The 26,021-nt window shown below is 38.2% G+C and overlaps 1 protein-coding gene across 1 annotated transcript in view; it reads right to left on the reverse strand.

The window, feature by feature from the left end:
* CSMD1 (CUB and Sushi multiple domains 1) overlaps nucleotides 1-26,021 on the reverse strand; it is a 2,074,203-nt gene that overhangs the window by 602,475 nt on the left and 1,445,707 nt on the right. Inside the window, exons 8-9 of the mRNA XM_086379826.1 lie at nucleotides 3,807-3,894; nucleotides 1,157-1,159 (exon numbers count right to left, since the gene is read on the reverse strand). Coding sequence (XP_086235952.1) covers nucleotides 1,157-1,159; nucleotides 3,807-3,894 — 91 coding nt within the window. The remainder of the gene's footprint in view (nucleotides 1-1,156; nucleotides 1,160-3,806; nucleotides 3,895-26,021) is intronic.

A 26,021-nucleotide genomic window follows, 5' to 3' on the forward strand; every position in this document is an offset into this window, starting at 1 on the left:
GGCAACCCACTCCAGTACTCTTGCCTGGAGAATCCTACATACAGAAGAGCCTGGTGGGCTACAGTCTGTAAGGTTGCACAGAATTGGACAGGATGGAAGCAACTTAGCATGCACACACATTTAATCTTTCAAATAATTTTCTCAGCTGTTATCTTATTTGACTGCCATAAACTCAGAAACAGGTAAACTAATTAATTAATTAAACATAGTAGAAATTCTCCAGAAAACTAAGAACATGAAAGACTGACAGTTTTAGATGGAACCATTGCACCCCTGCTTTGACCTGCCAGGCATACATCCAGCCTGGCCTCCAGTCCAGACACATCAACAAACTCCAGTGGCTAACACTCATCTTCAGGTAAGCTTCTGCAGGAATAAGGCTGTTCTAAGGATGAGACAAAGCGAAGACCAGCAGTCACCTCACATGCTAAGTAAATATCTTCCTGCCCTTGTGGCAAATAGATACTGGCCCTGGATGTTTCTGAATTCCTTGTTAACTTTTGAAAATTTATCAGTTTCTCTGGCTCTCTTTACCACATTTTACCAATGTGAACAGTTTGACATTGTCAGATAATTTGCTTTGTTTTAAACTAGAGCTCTGCCAAATAGACCCAGGAAGTTTCTGGGTTCCAAGGATGACAAAGTATTGAATGGGCAATTCCTCTCATACACAAGTACTTTGGAAAATACCCTTGGAGTTCCTTTGCATCAGCCACCATTTCTGTCACCAAGGAGGCAGAGACAAAAAGGGACTAACTATCCTTCAGTTGGATAGGGGAAGATGGTGTGTAAAACAATAATGCAGATGCTCCAACCCAGAGGAGAGATGTATAAGGTTTTTTGGAAGCAAGGCCTGGAGAACAGTTCCCCGCTCCCCACCCTGCCCCCCACCCCAGGTAAGGGAGAAAGAAGAAGAAGGTTACTTCTGGGATAAGAAAGGAATCCTTAGGACAAATATGCTCTATGGGTTCTAGCAAGACTGCAAATTTCAACCATTTGCATCATTTTAAATTAATCATGTTCCTGAATGCCTTCCACTGATGGCTGTTTTACATTGGAAATCAGTAGTTTTCTTTCTTAGCTGACCACCACACCCATAAAGACACCACATGAAGGACACAGCATACCCCTTGGGGTGCTAATAACTGCTCATAACCTACTTTTGTTCCAGGAACTTCCTTGACACTAATGTAGGAAGCCAATGATGAAAGGCAAGGGCAATGGGCAAAAACAGTGGATAATTTTTGCCCTGGAATTCCCCCTGGATTGGGATGGAAGCTAACCTGTAGTTAAAATCAACTTCCTGCTCAGCCTTCTATTCTCTTTATCCTGTTTTCTTTGTTCCCCATAACCAGAGAGCCCTTTTCCAAAAAAAAAAATTCACTTCAGAGTCACTATCTGAGGCTCTGCTCCAAAGGAACCTGAACTAAAATACTACCACTTTAAGGTATATTCAATATTTGTGACATTTAAATTGTGAGCTACAAACTGGCATGTGCCAAGAGCATCGCCAGGGGCTGAACAGCAGCAGCATGGGCACTTGCCATCTGCCTCTGTGGAGACTGAACCCTGTGCTGCAGCTGGCCTTCAGCACCCCTGCCGCCTGTGGGGTTCAGGTGGAGTGAGGCTCTCTGTGCTCCAGGGCATCCCGTGGAACTGGTCTAGATAGCTAGATATTTTCAGGAACTGATTTCATGATCCTTCAGGCAGTTAGAATAGGAAAAGGAGTCCAAGATGGCTAAAAGACAAAGAAGGGAAAAGCCCGCAAAAATAGATCAAAGGAAGGCCCAAGGACCAGAGTGAGGACCTCGGGTAAAATAGACGGCCCTCCTGGCTAGCCCAGTTTACACAGGGCAGGCCCAGGGGGAGGAGAAACAACATACAAAAGGAGGAGCCAAAATTGAGCCAGGGGGCTCTCTTCTCTTGGCTTTTGGGTCTGCCCACCCTCACTCCTCAGAGGATGAACCATCCTTTCTTTTTCCTAATAAAGCTGAGCTATAACACTGGCCCACCCATCGCTTCGAATTTTTGCTGTAGTGAGACAGAACTGAGGAAATCACATGCTCTCTTAATAATCCCAGTCCTTGCATCTCTTCATATCTAGAAAAACGCTAAATCCCTTCATGGTGCCATTAGTTCCTTGTGACTAACAGAGAATCTTTCTTAAAGTAAGCATTTGATTGCACTGAACTCCCCCCTCACTGAAATCTTATGTATTGACCTTCCCCCACTGCCTCTTCAGAGCAGTCTCTCAGAGCTCTCTGAGGTGCTGTCTCCCAGGCTGCAGTCCTCATTTTGCCCCAAATAAAACTTAACTCACAACTCTTTAAATTGTGTGTGTGTGTTCAGTCAACAACTGTAACCATTCCAGTTGTCTATTCCATTTAAAATAAGAAAAATGCTATTGTCAAAAGTATTTCAGTAGCACATCTATACTTGTGTTTCCTTTTCATGTAAATATATATATATATGTAAATATATATATATGTAAATATATATATATATATGTAAATATATATATATATATTTATGTCATTTTACCAACTTCGTTACAGCCACTCTACAATTTTATTATTTCCTCTAGTCATAAAAAAGAGACGCTACTACTCCAGTTTCACCGAGTAACATTTCTTCTTCCTACTCTAAAAGTATCACTGCTCTCATTCAATTTTCAGCTCACTTTAGCAGGCTCAACTCTCTTTTTCTGTTTCTTTTTCAAAAATAATGAGATTATAAGGAAGAAAAACTTGCTCTTGCTCCTCTTTACTCTTTGACTTTGCAGCTTACTTCTAATACTAGTATTCATCTTGTAAGCTAGAGAATGTTCAATTTATTGAACTAATTAAAGACAAAACTCTAAAAAGAAATCACTATTATAATCGTTACTTTATTCATAATGTATCAACTATAAAGCAGTCTACTAATCATAATCTAATAAAATGAATCATAACATTTTTTTCATAAACTACATTGATTGACACTCACATTCATTATTATAAAAGTTTAAGGAAATAATTATGACTATAGCTAAATTTTTCATTATCTATTTTTAAAAACAATAAACTACATTAGAATTGGCTCAGATGATGAAGAATCTGCCTGCAATGCAAGGGACCAGGGTACAATCCCTGGGTGAGGAAGATCCCCTGGAAAAGGAAATGGCAACCCACTCCAGTATTCTTGCCTGGAGAATCCCATGGACAGAGGAGACTGGAGGGCTACAGTCTATGGGGTTGCAAAGAGTCCGGCAAATAAGTGACTAACACTTAACAATTTTCTTTTCATAGGAAGGTGTTGTTGTCCTTTAGTTGCTCAGTTGTATCCACTCTTTTGTGACCCCATGGATTATCGCTCACCAGGCTCTTCTGTCCATGAGATTCTCCAGGCAAGAATACTGGAGTGGACTGCCATTTCCTTCTCCAGGGGATCTTCCTGACCCAAGAATAAAACCCACATCTCCTGTGTCTCCTGCACTGGAAAGTGGATTCTTTACTACTGAACCACCAGGAAAGCCTATATGGGACAGTAGCAAATTAAAATCAGAAAAAAAAAGTCTTGTACACAAATTTTATTCAGACCCATCAAGCTGGATTTTTACTACTGGCTTATACACTGAAAGGAACAGACTCTGGAGTATCTGGAATTTTCCACCTCAATGTGTTTTAGAATTCTACAGATATTATAGCTGCATGATAATTAAGAAGTTGCACCTTTAAATCAAAAGGTAAGATAATTAAAATTACAGCATGAAATTATAATGAGTTAGAAAGTAACGTGCTATGGAAATAAATACTTTTTTCTCCTACCTGAAGTCCGAACCCACTCTTCTGCCATTCTCTGGAATCCCAGGATCTGGACACATGTCGGAGACCAAAGCCACACCTCCTTGCGTTACTGTAATAGAAAGAAACATGATGATACTGCTCAGGAAGTATCCATATAATGACATTATATTAGACAGATTTGGCTCTTTAATGATGATGCCTTAACGTGATTTCTTTTAAGAATTCAGACAGTTTAGCTAGAATAAAATAAATCTACTCTTATTCTTAAAAAACATACTTTTACAGAGAAGGCCAACAATCTTCAGTTGGAACTCTTTCTTCTACTAAAGAAGTCTTAATACAATTAACATTTTCTCATTAAGATCACCTTTATGACAACTTACAATTAATAGCATGATGGGAAAAAAAAGAGCATCATGCCATAAACAGCTTAGCTTATATAGAAGATAGCTTTCATTCACTTCCATGGATGAAATGGAAGTGTTAATTATCTATTAAGATCTATACAAGAGATATTTCACATAAAATTACTTATTATATTGTAAACATGAAGAATGCTTATCATTTAAGTCAAACAAATAACAATTTTCTTGTGCAGTGTGCTGATTTATTTTTTGAATCTGTGTATAAAGAATCTTTCCTCCTGCTAGGATGTTGTACAATCACAGATTAGTTTTTAAAGGATTCATTTGCTTGTTAGAGTGGCCCCTTCTCTAGTAACCATCCCACTATCTGAGTAGTCTAATCTAATCAAGGTGACATGCTCTCTTTCCAGGAATTTTCAATAGTGGTCTTGTGACTCAATTCAGTACAATGACACATGAGAAGAAGCCTGCAGGAATGCTTCTGGGAAGACCTTCCTGTTAGCTAGTAGTGATCATCTCTTTTTCACTCTGGACCTTATCATGCTTGAATTTCAAATTTGTAACTCTTGGTACCCTCTTGTTACAGTACAGGTTTTTTAATCTGTAGTCAGTGGTCTACTAAAACATCTCTAAAATTTATTTTCTAAAAGTGTTCTAGCTTTAATAAATTTTCAAACCTCAATAAAGAATTTAACTTTCACCATATTTTTTCCACCATCATCAGCTATATAACTCCCACATTTGCTCAAGTAAAACAGTTATTACTGTGTCAAGTCATCCTCCTCAAGGTGAATGGCTATCACTGTTTATAGAGGAAGTGTCCACATTAGTGTGGTTCTTACTTGACTATTTTAGTGTATCACACTGGTCTAAAGCAAAAGTAAAATGAAAGTGAAAGTTGCTCAGTCGTGTCCGACTCTTTGTGACCCCATGACTATACAGTCCATGGAATTCTCCAGGCCAGAATACTGGAATGGATAGCCTTTCCCTTCTCCAGCGGTCTTCCCAACCCAGGGTTCGAACCCAGGTCTCCCAAATTGCAGGTGTATTCTGTACCAGCTGAGCTACAAGGGAAGCACAAGAATACTGGAGTGGATAGCCTATCCCTTCTTCAGTGGATCTTCCTGACCCAGGAATTGAACTGGGCTCTCCAGCATTTCAGACAAATTCTTTACCAACTGAGCTATCAACAACTTAAAGGCTTAGAAAGATCTACCTCTATACCGTCTCTGTTTTTCCTCACATGGATAGTAAAAAAAGTTAATGACAAATTGAAGGAACCCACACAAATCAACTCAAAATATTCTGTATCTTTTTCAAAGATAATGTCAAAACTGCTTACTTAGTCAAAAAAAAGAGTGCTTATTTGGAATTCTCCGAGTGCACTGAATGAAATAGGTAAGTCTGAATAGTTTGCAGATGGAAGGAAGATAACAAAAAAATGAGAGATAAATGTTAAATATGTTTGATTTTCTGAAACAGAGATAGGCGTGTAACAGGATAATGATAGAAATCCATGGTGACACGTTATGTACAAGAAAACATTGAGTCCCTCAAACTCAACTACCCATTCCATCAGCATCATCAGCAATTAATGCCTTTCAAAACAGAAGCTTAAAGTTACAAAGAATGACGGTGATATATCTGCTTCAAGCAGGATCCTGATGCCGCAGAGAAACATTCTCAAAAGAGAGGATTTCCTGGGCTTACCATCATTTTAACTCTAATTTTGTCAAATTATATCTTACCAAATATTATAGGACACATGCCATAGATACTAACAAATATATGACACTTCAGTCAAAACCTTAGAATTTAAAATCAAAACTAGAATATTCAATAGGTAGTTTCATGACCCATCATTAACTAATAGTAATGTAAGATGTAAAATTATACACGTGGATGAAGAGATACAAATCAGATAGTTTGTAAAAGACTTTGAATGAATTTAGATTTAAACTGTGGAAATTATATTAATGTGTACATAATCAAATAACTCTTTCATAGCATGTTGGCTTTTACACTATCTCATTAGACCCTCACAAGCTTCCTATGAGGTATGTAGAGCAATAAGGAGCATGCTTTTCCTATTAAATTGTAACTGAGCCAGACCCTACAGGGCCTTCCCAGGACAGATCCCCCCATGTCTTCTGCCTTCTTCTTGTCCATAGAACACTTGAGCCTCTTAAGTCTTCCCCAAGTTCAAAATAATAAACTAAATTAGAGAAGTGAGAAAATGTAGGAAGAAAGGAAAACAGTCAAGCAAGACAAAAAATAATACTTTAGCCAGTAAACAAAGTCAAGGACCTTCAGTTCCTCCTAAGAGACAGCTAACATTTGGAGCCATGTCCTTTGAGCTGCTTTGAAGATAATGAAAGCCCCACCCGCCAGGGGGAAGAGGTTAACTGCATGCTGACCACAAGCACATACTGGTTGGAACCAGAAGGTTGATGATGCTGACTCCCAATTACCTCACCAACAACCAATCAGAAGAATGTCCATGAGTTGATCACACACCCATAAACCTCCCTCCCCTCACCTTGTCTTTAAAAACCTTTTCATGAAAGACTTTGGGGAGTTCAGGCCTTTTAGGCACTAGCCATCAGGACTCCTTGCTTGGCACCAGCAATAAATGCTACACTTTCCTTCACCACAACGCAGTGTCAACAGTTTGGCTTTACCCCTTATGGGTGAGTGGACACAAGATTGGCTCAGTAGTGAAAATTATCCTGGTCTTTGAGGACATGTCTTGTGATCATCAATTCAAATTCAACACATATTTGTTTTTTGAACAAATCATATAGCTAGACTGGTGCCCTAGTAAAGGAAGCAATCAACACAAAAGAAGTATACACAAATTACTTATATGAAAAAGGATATCATAAACAAATAAAGTGGCAGAGACAAGATTTACATTAGTGAAACAATCAGAAGTAATTAGAAATAAAGTACTAAGAATGATGATGATGATAATGTAAAATTAAACCTTACTTAAGATTAAATTAAAGCCAGTTTAATCTTGGCTAGAAACTACGTGTATCATTTATACACATTTTAAACTGAATCCTTACAACCATTCCATGAGGAGATAATGTCAAACCCATTTTCCAAGAAAGAACTGAGGACAGAGTTATCACTCAATTGATGACAGATCCAGGTTTCTTTTCTTACATTTGCTCCAGTAAGATAATGAGATAGTGCATATTAAAGGCCTTTGCAAATTAAAGTGAGGCTTTTAAAAATAATTTTAAAATTCTTAATAATAAAATTCCTTTTATATTAAAAATGAACCAAAAAGTAAAGGAAAAAGGTGTATTCATCTGTTATCACCCAGTCAAGCATATACATGGGAAGCCATATGGTCCCAACCATGAGGCTTTAGTTCAAATGCCATCTGGTGGCAATTTTCTTGCAGTATAAAAGACCAGATTCACAGGCTTTCCACATGAGACCATTAGCCACATTCAGAGTACTAGAACAACGAATTGACTGGAATATTAAATCTTCATGTAAGATGTCATTTTTCAAAGTTAAAATTTAGTTTATATTAATACACCTTTTGGAGAAGGCAATGGCACCCCCACTCGAGTACTCTTGCCTGGAAAATCCCATGGACAAAGGAGCCTGGTGGGCTGCAGTCCAGGGGGTCGCTAAGAGTCGGACATGACTGAGTGACTTCACTTTCACTTTTCACTTTCATGCATTGGAGAAGGAAATGGCAACCCACTCCAGTGTTCTTGCCTGGAGAATCCCAGGGACAGGGGAGCCTGGTGGGCTGCCGTCTGTGGGGTCGCACAGAGTCGGACACGACTGAAGTGACTTAGCAGCAGTAGCAGCAATATACCTTTGGATTAATAATCCAAAATAGAAGTCATTTAAGTCAACTCACACTTTTTAGTGATATTGCTCCTGTGACTTATTATAGCATATTTTTATTGTTGATATTTATTTCTTCAGAAACCTAAAGACATATTTCAGCTGGATTAATTTTGAGACTAATTCTAACCATTTTAAACTTTCAGAGAGGTGACATATGTTTCTAGTTGCATAACAATCAGGAACCTTGTTACACAAAACACAGTTGAAATTTCTCAGGTAGCAATATCTCCACTGTATCAATGACCTTTAGATGTCAAAAAACCCATGCTAGGCATGTGTGTTTGTGGGATATTGCTTTTCTGCTAAAATCAGTTTGCATAAGTCAACACTGATATTTGTTATTTCAACATTTATTGGACTCAGGCTTTACTGAAATAAAAAGCAACACCTACTTTTTAAGGCACTTCCCTTTTTTGATTTGCAAGATGCTTTATCACAGTAAGAATGAAGCATCCGTATTACTCTTTCCTCAAAAGCCAATACCTTGATTAAATGTTCATTTCCACAATATTTCAGTATTGTAGTAATTTCCTTCATTTAGCTATAACAGGGTTGTTTTCACTTAAAGAGCATCACATGGGACATTTTCATATGCATAATAGAATTTTTGATATTTTTTTCTTTCTACTGAATATATGCACTGTCTCTACCAGCTGTCAGCTTTGATCCCAGAATGATAAGCATATACTGACAAGCTTCATAGACACTGACAGCTTCTTGATGAAGATGAAATTGGCTAAAAACTCAACATTCAAAAAACTCAGATCATGGCATCTAGTCCCATCACTTTCATGGCAAATAGATGGGGAAAAAATGGAAACAGTGACAGACTTTATTTATTTTGGGGGGTCTCTAAAATCACTGTAGATGCTAACTGCAGCCATGAAATTAAAAGACACTTGCTCCTTGGGAAAAAAGCTATGACAAATCTACACAGTGTATTAAAAAGCAGAGACATTCCTTTGCCAACAAAAGTCCATGTGGTCAAAGCTATGGTTTTTCAAATAGTTACATATGGGTGTGCGTGTTGGACCGCTAAGAAGGCTGAGCGCCAAAGAATAGGTGCTTTTGAACTTTGGTGTTGGAGAAGACTCTTGAGAGTCCCTTGGGCTGCAAGGAGATCAAACTAGTCAATCCTAAAGGAAATCAATCCTGAATATTCATTGGAAGGACTGATGCTGAAGCTCCAATACTTTGGCCACCTGATTTGAAGAGCCAACTAGTTGGAAAATACCCTGATGCTGGGAAAGACTGAAGGCAGAAGGAGAAGGGGACAACAGAGGATGAGATGCTTGGATGGCAACACTGACTCAATGGACATGAGTTTGAGCAAGCTCCAGGAGATGGTGAAGGACACAAAGATTTGGACACGACTTTCTGTCCATGGGGTCACAGTGATTCGGACATGACTGAGTGACTGAACATAGAAATAGGTGAAACAAGAATTGTTGACATTTCTGATAACAAATTCTTATTATCACAATATTAGGGTTTCAAATGTATAGTTTACATAGAAATAAGTTGCCAAAGACACACGTCTTTGATCTGAAGTAGTTTGGACCTCAGATTAATGGATGGATAGTGAAATACCCATGAACATGAAAAGGCAAAATAATAGGATACTGAAAGAGGAACTCCCCACGTCAGTAGGTGCCCAATATGCTACTGGAGATCAGTGAAGAAATAACTCCAGAAAGAATGAAGAGATGGAGCCAAAGCAAAAACAACACCCAGTTGTGGATGTGACTGGTGATAGAAGCAAGGTCCAATGCTGTAAAGAACAATATTGCATAGGAACCTGGAGTGTTAGGTCCATGAATCAAGGCAAATTGGAAGTAGTCAAACAGGACATGGCAAGAGTGAAAGTCAACATTTTAGGAATCAGCAAATTAAAACAGACTGGAATGGGAGAATTTAACTTGAACATTGTATCTACTACTGCCGGCAAAAACCCCTTAGAAGAAATGAAGAAAGGGGAGGAGCTAAGATGGCAGAGGAGTAGGATGGGGAGAACACTTTTCCCCCACAAATTCATCAAAAGAACATTTAAACACCGAGTAAATTCCACAAAACAACTTCTGAATGCTGGCAGAGGACATCAGGCACCCAGAAAAGCAACCCATGTCTTTGAAAAGAGGTAGGAAAAAATATATAAGACAAAAAAAGAGACAAAAGAGGAAGGGACGGAGCTCCATCCCAGGAAGGGAGTCTTAAAAAGAGAGAAGTTTCCAAACACCGGGAAACCTTCTCACTGCCAAATCTGTGCCGAGCCTTGGAAGCACAGAGGGCAACATAACAGGGAGGAAAAATAAATAAACAATTAAAACCTGAAGATTACGATCCCTACGGTAACTCCCCCAGCGGAGAAGCAGCGCAGACGCCTGCACCCGCCACTAGCAAGCAGGGGCTGGGCAGGGAGGCGCAACACGGGCTGCATCCCTTAGAGTAAGGATCTGGCCTGAATACCCCGAGCGCTATCTGAGCAAACTAATTTGGGCTAGCAAACCAGACTGTGGGATGTCTACCACGTGAAAAGCCAGCCCTAACCTAAGACACTGCCAGGCCTGCACACTGAACAAAAGACTGTACAGAGATAGCTGGTTGCAGACCGTCCCCCTCCAGTGACAGGCAGCCAGAGCCGGAGAGGGGCAATCACAGCCCCAGAGAGACATTATCTACAAAACTGTAAGAAGGTTTTTTGTTAACTAAAACTTCTTGGTGGTCTGGATGGTCAACATCCACCTGAGAATGTGTGCCAGTTGTACACCTAGATAACCGAGCGGCGGGGAGGCAATAAGTCGCAGCAATTGCGCTGGCCAAACACCTCATCACCTAAGCTGCTCGGACCTGGGAAGGGCACAAAACTCAGGCCCAACCGAGTCTGCGTCTCTGAGGACTACCCGAGTGCCTGAACCTGAGCTGCTTAGACCTGGGAGATGCAAGCTGCTCAGGGCCAGCCACGGATGGTTCCTGGCGGACCAACCTAGAGCCTGAGCAGTGTGGGCAGGGAGGCTACTCGCGCCGTGAGCGGGGGCAGGCCCAGTGTGGCTGAGGCACTGCGAGCACACGCCAGTGTTATTTGTTTGCAGTGTCCCTCCCTCCCCACAGCACGACTGAACAAGTGAGCCTAAAAAAAAAAAAGTGTCCACCACCATCCCCTTTGTGTCAGGGCGGAAACCAGACACTGAAGAGACCAGCAAACAGAAGAAGTTATAACAGAGGGAACCGCCTTGAAAGCTACAGGCAATAGATTAAAACCCTGTGGTTAGTACTGAATACATAGGAAGGGTCCTATAGATCTTGAGAAATATAAGTAGGACCAAGGAACTATTGGAAAATGAACTGACTCCACAATACCCACAACAAAACCAGTTAGAAAGTCCTAGATATATTTTTACTATTTTTACAATCATTCTTTCTATTTTTTTTTAATTTTTAAAAAAAATTTTAAGTCCTCTATTATTCCTTTAATTTTCACTTTTATAACCTACTATTACTTTGCAAAAAAAAAAAAAAAAAGACCCTATTTTTTTTTAAAGCAAACTTCATATATATATTTTTTATAATTTTTGTGACCTTTTTTTTTCTTCTTTTCTTTAACATTGTATTTTTGAAATTCCAAACTCTACTCTAGATTTTTAATTTTTGCTTTTTGGTATTTGTTATCAATTTTGTAACTATATATATTTTTTAATACTTTTTGTGACTTTTTTTTTTTTCCGCTCTCTTTCTCTTCTTCTTTTATATAACATTGTATATCCGAAATTCCAAACTCTACTCTAGATTTTTAATTTATGCTTTTTGGTATTTGTTATCACTTTTGTACCTATATTTTCTTTATAATTTTTGTGACTTTGTTTTTGTTTGTCTTTTTTCTCTCTCTTTCTTTTTCTTCTTTTTTTTAACATTGTATTTTTGAAATTCCAGACTCTACTCTAGATTTTTAACTTTTGCTTTTTGGTATTTGTTATCAATTTTGTACCTATATTTTCTTTATAATTTTTGTGACTTTGTTTTTGTTTGTTTGTTTTTCTCTCTTTCTGTTTCTTCTTCTTTTTTTTAAACATTGTATTTTTGAAATTCCAGACTCTACTCTGGATTTTTAACTTTTGCTTTTTGATATTTGTTATCAATTTTGTACCTATATTTTCTTTATAATTTTTGTGACTTTGTTTATTTTTGTTTGTTTGTTTTTTCTCTCTTTCTTTTCCTTCTTCTTTTCTTTAACATTGTATTTTTGAAATTCCAAACTCTACTCTAGATTTTTAATTTTTGCTTTTATGTATTTCTTACCAATTATGTACCTTTAAGAACCCAATCTTCAGGACCCATTTTTCACTAGGGAGCGAGATTACTGGCTTGACTGCTCTCTCCCCCTTTGGACTCTCTTTTTCTCCACCAGGTCACCTGTGTCTATTCCCTATCCCCTCTCTACTCTACCCAACTCTGTGAATTTCTGTGTGTTCCAGACTGTGGAGAACACTTAGGGAACTGATTACTGGCTGGATCTGTCTCCCTCCTTTTCATTCCCCCTTTTATCCTCCTGGCCACCTCTGTCTCCTTCTTCCTTCTTCTCTTCTCTGTATAACTCCATGAACATCTCTGAGTGGTCCAATTGTGGAGTGCACATAAGGAAGTGATTACTGGCTAGCCCACTCTCTCCTCTATTGATTCCACCTCATTTCATTTGGGTCACCTCTAACTCCCTCCTCCCTCTTCTCTTCTCCATGTAACGCTGTGAACTTCTCTGAGTGACCCTCACGGTGGAGAAACTTTTCATCTTTAACATAGATGTTTTATCAATGGTGCTGTATAGAAGGAGAAGTTTTGAAACTACTGTAAAAATAAGACCAATAACTGGAAGCAGGAGGCTTAAGTCCAAACCCTAACTCCAGGGAGCTCCTGACTCCAGGGAACATTAATTGACAGAAGCTCAATAAACACCTCCATACCTACACTGAAACCAAGCACCACACAAGGGCCAACAAGTTCCAGGGCAAGACATACCAAGCAAATTCTCCAGCAACACAGGAACACAGCCCTGAGCTCCAAGATACAGGTTGCCCAAAGTCACCCCAAAACCATAGACATCTCATAACTCATTACCGGACACTTCATTGCACTCCAGAGAGAAGAAATAAAGCTCCACCCACCAGAACACCGACACAAGCTTCCCTAACCAAGAAACCTTGACAAGACACCTGTACAAACCCACACACAGCGAGGAAATGCCACAATAAAGAGAACTCCACAAACTGCCAGAATACAGAAAGGACACCCCAAACTCAGCAATTTAAACAAGATGAAGAGACAGAGGAATACCAAGCAGGTAAAGGAACAGGATAAATGTCCACCAAACCAAACAAAAGAAGAAGAGATAGGGAATCTACCTGATAAAGAATTCCGAATAATGATAGTGAAATTGATCCAAAATCTTGAAATCAAAATGGAATCACAGATAAATAGCCTGGAGACAAGGATTGAGAAGATGCAAGAAAGGTTTAACAAGGACCTAGAAGAAATAAAAAAGAGTCAATATATAATGAATAATGCAATAAATGAAATAAAAAACACTCTAGAGGCAACAAATAGTAGAATAACAGAGGCAGAAGATAGGATTAGTGAATTAGAAGATAGAATGGTAGAAATAAATGAATCAGAGAGGATAAAAGAAAAACGAATTAAAAGAAATGAGGACAATCTCAGAGACCTCCAGGACAATATTAAATGCTACAACATTCGAATCATAGGGGTCCCAGAAGAAGAAGACAAAAAGAAAGACCATGAGAAAATACTTGAGGAGATAATAGTGGAAAACTTCCCTAAAATGGGGAAGGAAATAATCACTCAAGTCCAAGAAACCCAGAGAGTCCCAAACAGGATAAACCCAAGGAGAAACACCCCAAGACACATATTAATCAAATTAACAAAGATCAAATACAAAGAACAAATATTAAAAGTAGGAAGGGAAAAACAACAAATAACACACAAGGGGATTCCCATAAGAATAACAGCTGATCTTTCAATAGAAACTCTTCAAGCCAGGAGGGAATGGCAAGACATACTTAAAGTGATGAAAGAAAATAACCTACAGCCCAGATTATTGTACCCAGCAAGGATCTCATTCAAATATGAAGGAGAAATCAAAAGCTTTTACAGACAAGCAAAAGCTGAGAGAATTCAGCACCACCAAACCAGCTCTCCAACAAATACTAAAGGATATTCTCTAAACAGGAAACACAAAAACGGTGTATAAATTCAAACCCAAAACAATAAAGTAAATGGCAATGGGATCATACTTATCAGTAATTACCTTAAACGTAAATGGGTTGAATGCCCCAACCAAAAGACAAAGACTGGCTGAATGGATACAAAAATAAGACCCCTACATATGCTGTCTACAAGAGACCCACCTCAAAACGGGGGACACATACAGACTGAAAGTGAAGGGCTGGAAAAAGATTTTCCATGCAAATAGGGACCAAAAGAAAGCAGGAGTAGCAATACTCGTATCAGATAAAATAGACTTTAAAACAAAGGCTGTGAAAAGAGACAAAGACGGTCACTACATAATGATCAAAGGATCAATCCAAGAAGAAGATATAACAATTATAAATATATATGCACCCAACATGGGAGCACCGCAGTATGTAAGACAAATGCTAACAAGTATGAAAGGAGAAATTAACAATAACACAATAATAGTGGGAGACTTTAATACCCCACTCACACCTATGGATATATCAACTAAACAGAAAATTAACAAGGAAACACAAACTTTAAATGATACAATAGACCAGTTAGACCTAATTGATATCTATAGGACATTTCATCCCAAAACAATCAATTTCACCTTTTTCTCAAGTGCACATGAAACCTTCTTCAGGATAGATCACATCCTGGGCCATAAATCTAGCCTTGGTAAATTCAAAACAATAGAAATCACTCCAAGCATCTTTTCTGACCACAATGCAGTAAGATTAGATCTCAATTACAGGAGAAAAACTATTAAAAATTCCAACACATGGAGGCTGAACAACACCCTGCTGAATAACCAACAAATCACAGAAGAAATCAAAAAAGAAATCAAAATTTGCATAGAAACGAATGAAAATGAAAACACAACAACCCCAAACCTGTGGGACACTGTAAAAGCAGTCTACAGGGGAAAGTTCATAGCAATACAGGCATACCTCAAGAAACAAGAAAAAAGTCAAATAAATAACCTAATTCTACACCTAAAACAACTAGAAAAGGAAGAAATGAAGAACCCCAGGGTTAGTAGAAGGAAAGAAATTTTAAAAATTAGGGCAGAAATCAAAGCAAAAGAAGCAAAAGAGACCATAGCAAAAATCAATAAAGCCAAAAGCTGGTTCTTTGAAAAGATAAATAAAATTGACAAACCATTAGCCAGACTCATCAAGAAACAAAGGGAGAAAAATCAAATCAATAAAATTAGAAATGAAAATGGAGAGATCACAACAGACAACACAGAAATACAAAGGATCATAAGAGACTACTATCAGCAATTATATGCCAATAAATTGGACAACGTGGAAGAAATGGACAAATTCTTAGAAAAGTACAACTTTCCAAAACTGAACGAGGAAGAAATAGAAAATCTTAACAGACCCATCACAAGCATGGAAATTGAAACTGTAGTCAGAAATCTTCCAGCAAACAAAAGCCCAGGTCCAGACAGCTTCACAGCTGAATTCTACCAAAAATTTAGAGAAGAGCTAACACCTATCCTACTCAAACTCTTCCAGAAAATTTCAGAGGAAGGTAAACTTCCAAACTCATTCTATGAGGCCACCATCACCCTAATACCAAAACCTGACAAAGATCCCACAAAAAAAGAAAACTATAGGCCAATATCACTGATGAACATAAATGCAAAAATCCTTAACAAAATTCTAGCAATCAGAATCCAACAACACATTAAAAAGATCATAAACCATGACCAAGTGGGCTTTATCCCAGGGATTCAAGGATTCTACAATATCCGCAAATCAATATCCACAAATCAATCAATATAATACACCACATTAACAAATTGAAAAATAAAACCCATATGATTATCTCAATAGATGCAGAGAAAGCCTTTGACAAAATTCAACATCCATTTATGATAAAAATCCTCCAGAAAGCAGGAATAGAAGGAACATACCTCAACATAATAAAAGCTATATATGACAAACCCACAGCAAACATTATCCTCAATGGTGAAAAATTGAAAGCATTTCCTCTAAAGTCAGGAACAAGACAAGGGTGCCCACTTTCACCATTAGTATTCAACATAGTTTTGGCCACAGCAATCAGAGCAGAAAAAGAAATAAAAGGAATCCAAATTCGAAAAGAAGAAGTAAAACTCTCACTGTTTGCAGATGACATGATCCTCTACATAGAAAACCCTAAAGACTCCACAAGAAAATTACTAGAACTAATAATGATTATAGTAAAGTTGCAGGATATAAAATCAACCCACAGAAATCCCTTGCATTCCTATACACTAATGATAAGAAAATAGAAAGAGAAATTAAGGAAACAATTCCATTCACCATTGCAACGAAAAGAATAAAATACTTAGGAATATATCTACCTAAAGAAACTAAAGACCTATATATAGAAAACTATAAAACACTGGTGAAAGAAATCAAAGAGGACACTAATAGATGGAGAAATATACCATGTTCATGGATTGGAAGAATCAATTTAGTAAAAATGAGTATACTACCCAAAGCAATCTATAGATTCAGTGCAATCCCTACCAAGCTACCAACGGTATTCTTCACAGAGCTAGAACAAATAATTTCACAATTTGTATGGAAATACAAAAAACCTCGAATAGCCAAAGCGATCTTGAGAAAGAAGAATGGAACTGGAGGAATCAACCTACCTGACTTCAGGCTCTACTACAAAGCCACAGTCATCAAGACAGTATGGTACTGGCACAAAGACAGAAATATAGATCAATGGAACAAAATAGAAAGCCCAGAGATAAGTCCACGCACATATGGACACCTTATCTTTGACAAAGGAGGCAAGAATATACAATGGAGAAAAGACAATCTCTTTAACAAGTGGTGCTGGTAAAACTGGTCAACCACTTGTAAAAGAATTAAACTAGAACACTTTCTAACATCATACACAAAAATAAACTCAAAATGGATTAAAGATCTAAATGTAAGACGGGAAACTATAAAACTCCTAAAGGAGAACATAGGCAAAACATTTCCGACATACATCACAGCAGGATCCTCTATGACCCACCTCCCAGAATATTGGAAATAAAAGCAAAAATAAACAAATGGGAACTAATCAAACTTAAAAGCTTCTGCACAACAAAGGAAACTATAAGCAAGGTGAAAAGACAGCCTTCAGAATGGGAGAAAATAATAGCAAATGAAGCAACCGACAAACAACTAATCTCAAAAATACACAAGCAACTCCTACGGCTCAATTCCAGAAAAATAAATGACCCAATCAAAAAATGGGCCAAAGAACTAAACAGACATTTCTCCAAAGAAGACATACAGATGGCTAACAAACACATGAAAAGATGCTCAACATCACTCATTATCAGAGACATGCAAATCAAAATCACCATGAGGTACCATTTCACACCAGTCAGAATGGCTGCGATCCAAAAGTCTACAATCAATAAATGCTGGAGAGGGTGTGGAGAAAAGGGAACCCTCTTACACTGTTGGTGGGAATGCAAACTAGTACAGCCACTATGGAGAACAGTGTGGAGATTCCTTAAAAAACTGGAAATAGAACTGCCTTATGATCCAGCAATCCCACTGCTGGGCATACACACTGAGGAAACCAGAATTGAAAGAGTCACGTGTACCCCAATGTTCACTGCAGCACTGTTTATAATAGCCAGGAAATGGAAGCAACCTAGATGTCCATCAGCAGATAAATAGATAAGAAAGCTATGGTATATATACACAATGGAATATTACTCAGCCATTAAAAAGGCTACATTTGAATCAGTTCTAATGAGGTGGATGAAACTGGAGCCAATTTTACAGAGTGAAGTAAGCCAGAAAGAAAAACACCAATACAGTATACTAACACATATATATGGAATTTAGAAAGATGGTAACAATAACCCTGTATACAAGACAGCAAAAGAGACACTGATGTATAGTCTTTTGGACTTTGTGGGAGAGGGAAAGGATGGGATGATTTGGGAGAATGGCATTGAAATATGTATAATATCATATATGAAACGAGTCGCCAGTCCAGGTTCGATGCACGATACTGGATGCTTGGGGCTGGTGCACTGGGACCACCCAGAAGGATGGTATTGGGAGGGAGGAGGGAGGAGGGTTCAGGATGGGGAACACATGTATGCCTGTGGTGGGTTCATCTCGATATATGGCAGAACCAATACAATATTGTAAAGTTTAAAAATAAAATAAAATTAAAGAAAAAAAATAAAAAATAAAAAAACTTTTGGGGAGTAACCAAGTTAGATATGAGCTTACTTGCGGAGAGGAACAATATCAGCCAAGACTAAGTTTTTACACACGGGCAGTTTTTGCCACATTGGTCTAAGATAGGATCGGGTGCTGCAAACGTGGACAGATCTATTTCGTTTAACATGTCCATGTTATCTATAGTGGTGCTGGTCCTAAGAAAGGGAAGGGGTTATTCTATCTGGGATGTCAAATGGATTAAAAGAATAACATTTCAAAAAAAAAAGAAAAGAAATGGAGAATCCATCATAGTCAACAAAAGAGTCCAAAATGCAGTACTTGGAGGCAATCTGAAAAATGACAGAATATCTCTGTTCATTTCAAGGCAAACCATTCAATATCATGGTAATCCAAGTCTATGTCCTGGCCAGTAATGCTGAATAAGCTGAAGTTGAATGGTTCTATGAAGACCTACAAGACCTTCTAGGACTAGCACCCAAAAAGATGTCCTTTACATTATAGGGTACTGGAATGCAAAAGCAGGAAGTCAAGAAACACCTGGAGTAACAGGCAAATTTGGCCTTGGAGTACAGAATGAAGCAGGGCAAAGGCTAATAGAGTTTTGCCAAGAGAACGCACCGGTCGTAGCAAACACCCTCTTCCAACAACACAAGAGAAGACTCTACACAAGGACATCACCAGATGATCAACACTGAAATCAGATTGATTATATTCTTTGCAGCCAAAGATGGAGAAGCTCTATACAGTCAGCAAAAGCAAGACAAGGAGCTGACTGTGGCTCACATCATGAAGTCCTTATTTCCCAATTCAGACTTAAATTGAAGAAAGTAGGGAAAACCACTAGACCATTCAAGTATGAATTAAATCAAATCCCTAACAATTATACAGTGGAAGTGAGAAATAGATTTAAGGGACTAGATGTGATAGAGAGAGTACCTGATGAACTATGGACAGGGGTATGTGACATTGTACAGGAGACAGTGATCAAGACCATCCCCAAGAAAAAGAAATGCAAAAAAGCAAAATGGCTGTCTGAGGAAGCCTTACAAATAGTTGTGAAAAGAAGAGAAGCAAAAAGCAAAGGAGAAAAGGAAAGATATACCCATTTGAATGCAAAGGTCCAAAGAATAGCAAGGAGACATAAGAAAGCCTTCCTCAGTTATCAGTGCAAAGAAATAGAGGAAAACAATAGAATGGGAAAGATTAGAGACCTCTTCAAGAAAATTAGAGATACAAAGGGAACATTTCATGCAAAGATGGGCACAATAAAGGACAGAAATTGTATGGACCTAACAAAAGCAGGAAATATTAAGAAGAGGTGGCAAGAATACAGAGAAGAACTATACAAAAAAGATCTTCATGACCCAGATAATCATGATGGTGTGATCACTCATCTAGAACCAGGCATCCTAGAAGGTGAAGTCAAGTGGGCCTCAGGAAGCATCACTATGAATAAAGCTAGTGGAGGTGATGGAATTCCAGTTGCACTATTTCAAATCCTAAAAGATAATGCTGTGAAAGTGCTGCACTCAATATGCCAGCAAATTTGGAAAACTCAGCAGTGGCCACAGGACTGGAAAAGGTAAGTTTTCATTTCAATCTCTAAGAAAGGCAATGCCAAAAAATGCTCAAAGTACCATACAATTGCACTCCTCTCACACACTAGTAAAGTAATGCTCAAAATTTTCCAGGCCAGGCTTTGACTATATGTGAACCATGAATTTCCAGATATTTAAGTTGGATTTAGAAAAGGAAGAGGAACCAGATATCAAATTGCCAACATCTACTGGATCATTGAAAAAGCAAAGGAGTTCCAGAAAAACATCTATTTCTGCTTTATTGACTATGCCAAAGCATTTGACTGTGTGGGTCACAACAAACTGTGGAAAATTCTTCAAGAGATGGGAGCACCAGACCACCTGACTTGCCTCTTGAGAAATCTGTATGCAGGTCAGGAAGCAACAGTTAGAACCGGACATGGAACAAGAGACTGGTTCCAACTAGGAAAAGGAATACATCAAGGCTGTATATTGTCACCCTGCTTATTTAACTTATATGCAGAGCACATCATGAGAAATGGGGGGTTGGATGAAGGACAAGCTGGAACCAAGAACCTGGAAAAAATATAAAAAACCTCTGATATGCAGATGGCAGCACCCTCATGGCAGAAAGTGAAGAAGAACTAAAAAGCCTCTTGATGAAAATCAAAGAGGAGAGTTAAAACGTTGGCTTAAAGTTCAACGTTCAGAAAACAAAGACCAAGGCATCCAGTCCCATCACTTCATAGCAAATAGATGGGGAAAGAGTGGAAACAGTGGCAGACTTTATTTTTTTGGGCTCCAAAATCACTGAAGATGGTGACTGCAGCCATAAAATTAAAAGATGCTTACTTCTTGGGAGAAACGCTATGACCAACCTAGACAGCATATTAAAAAGAAGAAACATTATTTTGCCAACAAATATCCATGAAGTCAAGTCTATGGTTTTTCCAGTAGTCATGTACGCATGTCAGAGTTGGCGTATAAAGAAAGCTGAGCGCCGAAGAATTGATGCTTTTGAACTCTGGTGCTGGAGAAGACTCTTGAGAGTCTCTTGGACTGCAAGGATATCCAACCACTCTATCCTAAAGGATATCAGTCCTGAATATTTATTGGAAAGACTGATATTGAAGCTGAAATTCCAATGGTTTGTCAAAGAGCTGACTCATTTGAATAGACCCTGATGCTGGGAAAGATTGAAGGAGGAGCAGGGGATGACAGAGGATGAGACGGTTGGATGGCATCACTGACTCAATGGACATGAGTTTGAGTGGACTCTGGGAGTCGGTGATGGAAAGGGAGGCTTGGTGTGCTGCAGTCCATGGGGTCTCAAAGAGTTGGACACGACTGAGCGAGTGAACTGAATGAAACACACACATACAACTGCCTTTATCTGTGAGCATCTAGGCTGTATTTTCAAGGTGTTTAATTTAACACAATATCAGACTTTTTTACCTGGGTGCTCTCTCTCTTTCATTATTGCATACTTTAATTCTTTAACTTTTAAAACACTAGAAATTGAATGCCCACTAGCATAATTTTTATATTTTGATCTTACCTGAGTTCTCTTATTTCCAGTTAAGGCCATTATCTTAAACTCTCTCTTAGGTTACTGTAATTTATTTTTATATCATAATGCAATAAACTATGCTAATATAATAAATGCATTATTGAGAAGCTCTTTCAAGCAATGTTTATCTGCTTTCTATTGTACAATATGTATAGACTGTTTGGCCAGCATTCAAAACTTTCTATCTTTCTAATATTATTCCAACTACCACCTGCAAGGATCTGATGCTCCAGGTAATCTTAAATACTCCAAATTCTCTCACTGTTAAGTTTTATTTCTCTTTAATATTGAACATTTAACACTTCTTTTAATTAATTGCTTTTCTGAGAGAGGGACAACCAAGTGAATTTCTTATATGTGAGATAATATTAAAAATTATCCTCCAACTGCTACAATCACTATGGCAGCCAATAAATATTCAGAGAGGGATTATTTCATTTATGCATTTTCAAGTTAAACCAAGGTGTTTATTTGCTATTCAAATAAAAATAAATATAAGAATATGCTAGTACCAAATTGGTACAAATTAACAGCACTGAAGCTTTTATAAGATCCCTGAGAGTGGTCCTCATCTCTGTACAATTCCACAGCATCCTCCAAGATTTTTACTAGGATGTATCCTGGCAGCACCCAGAGGAGCTGTCTCAGACCGCCACTGGCCCCTACAGGTGCAGAGTGACCCTCAGCTGAGGACCGAGCTGCCTTAGCCTGGGGTCTCCTGCATGTCGCTTCTGCACTGGTCTCTGTGAAAATGTAAGCACTCTGGACTTAGGACTCATGAATAATGTTTAGGGCTACTCAGAGATGTCTTATAGGGTACCTAATCATTCCTGGTCTTCTAACAGGAAAGACAGCATGTGACCAGGTCGATTAATATTACTATTTTGCATAGGATCTAAAATACTAGCATAATAACCCTAAAATATGAGAGAAAAGGGGGAAAAAGCTCAAAGTCAATGTACAGTATAATTGATTTCAGGACTATATATGTATATATATTGATTGCAGGACTATATATATATACATATATATGAATATATAAAATTAGTTTATATTTACACTTAAATATAGGTATTTAAATGTTTTATTTTGAAGATAATACATTTAAATTGTAAGACCTTATTTGTCAATTACTAAATTAAAAAATAGGAAATATTAATTATCTAGTAATGAGCACCTATAAAAAGTTTCTTTCTCATAGTAGATTATAAGTGATTTTAGAAGCTTGTATTTAAGTAAATACTGACTAATACAGTGAATGTAAATGGCATCAGCATATATCATGCATTTTATGAATTATTTAGTTTCACTTATGTTTATATATGTATTCATGTTACTAATTTTAAATTAATTAAATAAATATTAAATAGATATAAATATTCCAATCAAATATATGTTAATAACTCATATTTGCTTATATAAAATAGTTAAATATATACATATTGACAATAATTAATATTTAATACAAATGGTTTATTGGCCATATATTTTTATAATATATTATACAACATTATTAATGTGTGTTTACAAAAATTCTATATAATAAGAGAATGCTTAGAATATCTTTATGAATTCTAGGAGGGCAGAACTCAAATTCTCTGATAATTTTTTGAAATGCAGAGTTTAGCATTAACATATTGGTAAATGAAACTGGTTTGGTCACTCCTAAAATTCTCATTATCTCAGAAATTTGTATGTGTAATTTCACTCTGAACCTTATTTAGATGTTTTGCAAATGTAAAATTAAGAAACAGCAGTGAATTTTTTGACTACTATAAAACATTTCTTACAGAATATTAACGGTTATTTGAAAACACACACAGTCTCAAGTTACTTTGGAGATAGTGGAAGATGCATGATTGCCAGGGGTCAGGGGCTGGAGAGGAGCTGAATGGGCTGTTAGGGCAGTGAAGCTGCTCCGTGTGATGCTGTTGTGGTGGGTACATGCCGCCACACCTGTGTCTAACCTCACGGAATGTACACCACCAGGCGTGAACCCCACTGTGACCCACACACTTCGGGTGATGGCAGTGTGTCCAGGTGGGCTCGTCCTTGGCCACAGATGCACCATCTGTTGGGGGTAATGAAAGTGGGGTGGCTGTGCCTGTGTGCGGACAGGGTATAGATGGAAAACCTCTGTGCCTCCCTCTCAGTTAATTGTACCCCTACAACTGCTCTAGAAAATAGCATTTAAAAAATAAAAGAAAAAAAGATAATTAAAAGGACAAAGAAGTAAAGTGGGAGGTCCCAGAAGGAAAGAAGAAAAAGAGAATGTTGGAAAGATTAAGAAGCAGAGAAGAAAGGAAAGATAGTAGCTCTAATCTTTGCTGGAAGGACTTGATAGTCTTGAGGGGTAGATGGATCCTGCTATGTAGGGAGAAGTGGAGGGCTGGTGGGGAGGGGGGACACCAGGCAAGGGAACATGTGAGCAAAGGCATGGAGGACTCAGAAATACAGAGAACCCAAGTCCAGAACTGAGGCGGATGTCAAACCGTGAAAATGTGTTTGACTGAGATTCCTCATTTCCACAAAAAAAAAAACAAAAAAACAAAAAAAACATTGAAGTATAGTTGATTACACTGTTATGTTCATTTCAGGTATAGAGAAAAGTGATTCAAATTAGATTCATTTCCACTATAGATTCTTTTTTAAAAAACCTTTTTATTTTGTATTGGAGTATAGCCAACTTACTAAGTAAACATGAATTTGAGCAAACTTCCGGAGACAGTGGAGGACAGAGGCGCCTGGTGAGCTGAAGTCCATGGGGCTGCAGAATTGGGTGTGACTTAGCGACTGAACAGCAAGGACATAGCAGGTTAACCGGTTAGTGTCAGGTGAACAGCGAAGGCACTCAGTCACGCATATGCGTGTTTCCATCCTCCCCCAAACTCCCCATCTGAGGAGTCTCACTTATCATGTACACATGACGTTTAGATCTCTTCTTCATTGTGTGTGGAGAAGGCAATAGCACCCCACTGCAGTATTCTTGCCTGGAAAATTCCATGGATGGAGGGGTCTGGTAGGCTACAGTCCATGGGGTCGCTAGGAGTCGGACCGACCGAGCGGCTTCACTTTCACTTTTCACTCTCATGCATTGGAGAAGGAAATGGCAACCCACTCCAGTGTTCTTGCCTGGAGAATCCCAGGGACGGGGGAGCCTGGTGGGCTGCTGTCTCTATGCATATGTGGATGTGTTTAGTTACATGTACTGATAATCTGAAACCTAAAATATATATGAACTACAGATGGTCCCCAAGTCACAACTGATACAACTTAAAATGTTTTGACTTTATAGTGGTGTGAAAGAGATACGCATTAATCAATATGTGGTCAGCTCTTGTGATGCTGGTAGGCAGCAGCAGCTTCAGTTTCCCATCAGCCACACAATTGTGAGGGTCAACTGCTCATATAGAGAGCCTGGAGCCAGCAGCATTCTGTTTTTCTCTTTAAGTACCCTTTGCAAAAAATGACATGGGCTCCCAGGTGGTGCTAGCCTGCCTGCCAATGCAGGAGATATAAGAGATGTGGGTTCCAGGCCTGGGCTGAGAAGATTCCCCCAGAAGGAGGAAATGGTAACCTGCTCCAGTATTCTTGCCTGGAGACTCCCATGGATCCTGGTGGGCCACAGTCCATGGGGTTGCAAAGAGTCAGGTGTGACTGAAGTGTCTTAGCATACACATTCGACACTTCATTGTAAAATAAGCTTTGTTTTGTATTATTTTACGCAAGGCTAGTGTCCAGGGCATGTTGAAGGTAGGCTGGGTTAAGCCACGAAGTTCAGTAGGTTAGGTGCACCAAATGCATTTCTACTTAACCATATTTTCAATTTATGATGAGTTTATCAGGACATGACCCCATTGTTTGTTAAGGAAGATCTGTATATAGTTAGTCAAAAGTATTGACTTTGAAATGTTTTCTTTAACTTTGGATTTTTCACTTTCTTAAATAGTAAATACCACAGGAGTACACTTAATCAACATTTTACATTTTCTTACAAATGGTAAATGGTGAAAAGAATAGCATTTAGGCTAATTTGGCAACATCTTTCATGCTGAAACAAACATAATTTGGGATTAAAAAAAGGGAAAGCAGACAGGCATCATTATTATAAGATGTAAACTGAAAAATAAGATGGAAATTTTGTCTTAGACACAGAAATTTAGTGATGAAAAATTAAAAAAAAATGTAGTCAAGTCCTTCACTTTTCATTCTGGAGAGTAAAACCCAGAAAGGTTAAGTGACTTTCAAGGTGTGGTGGGTGGTAGATCTGGGGTCAAACACAGATGCTTTAATGCCTGTGGGACCTTGGGCAGGCTTGCTGTTGAGCCTTTATGAACCTCCATCTTCTCACCTAAAATATCTTCCATGAAGCATTATTGTGAGGGTTTAACGTCTTAGCTTTGCAGTATGCCAAGCAATTGATAATAAAAAGA

The sequence above is a fragment of the Bos grunniens genome, chromosome 27 (genome assembly GCF_055505025.1).
Source record: "Bos grunniens cultivar Pamir isolate PY7600 chromosome 27, Bosgru_T2T1.0, whole genome shotgun sequence".
NCBI lineage: Eukaryota > Metazoa > Chordata > Mammalia > Artiodactyla > Bovidae > Bos > Bos grunniens.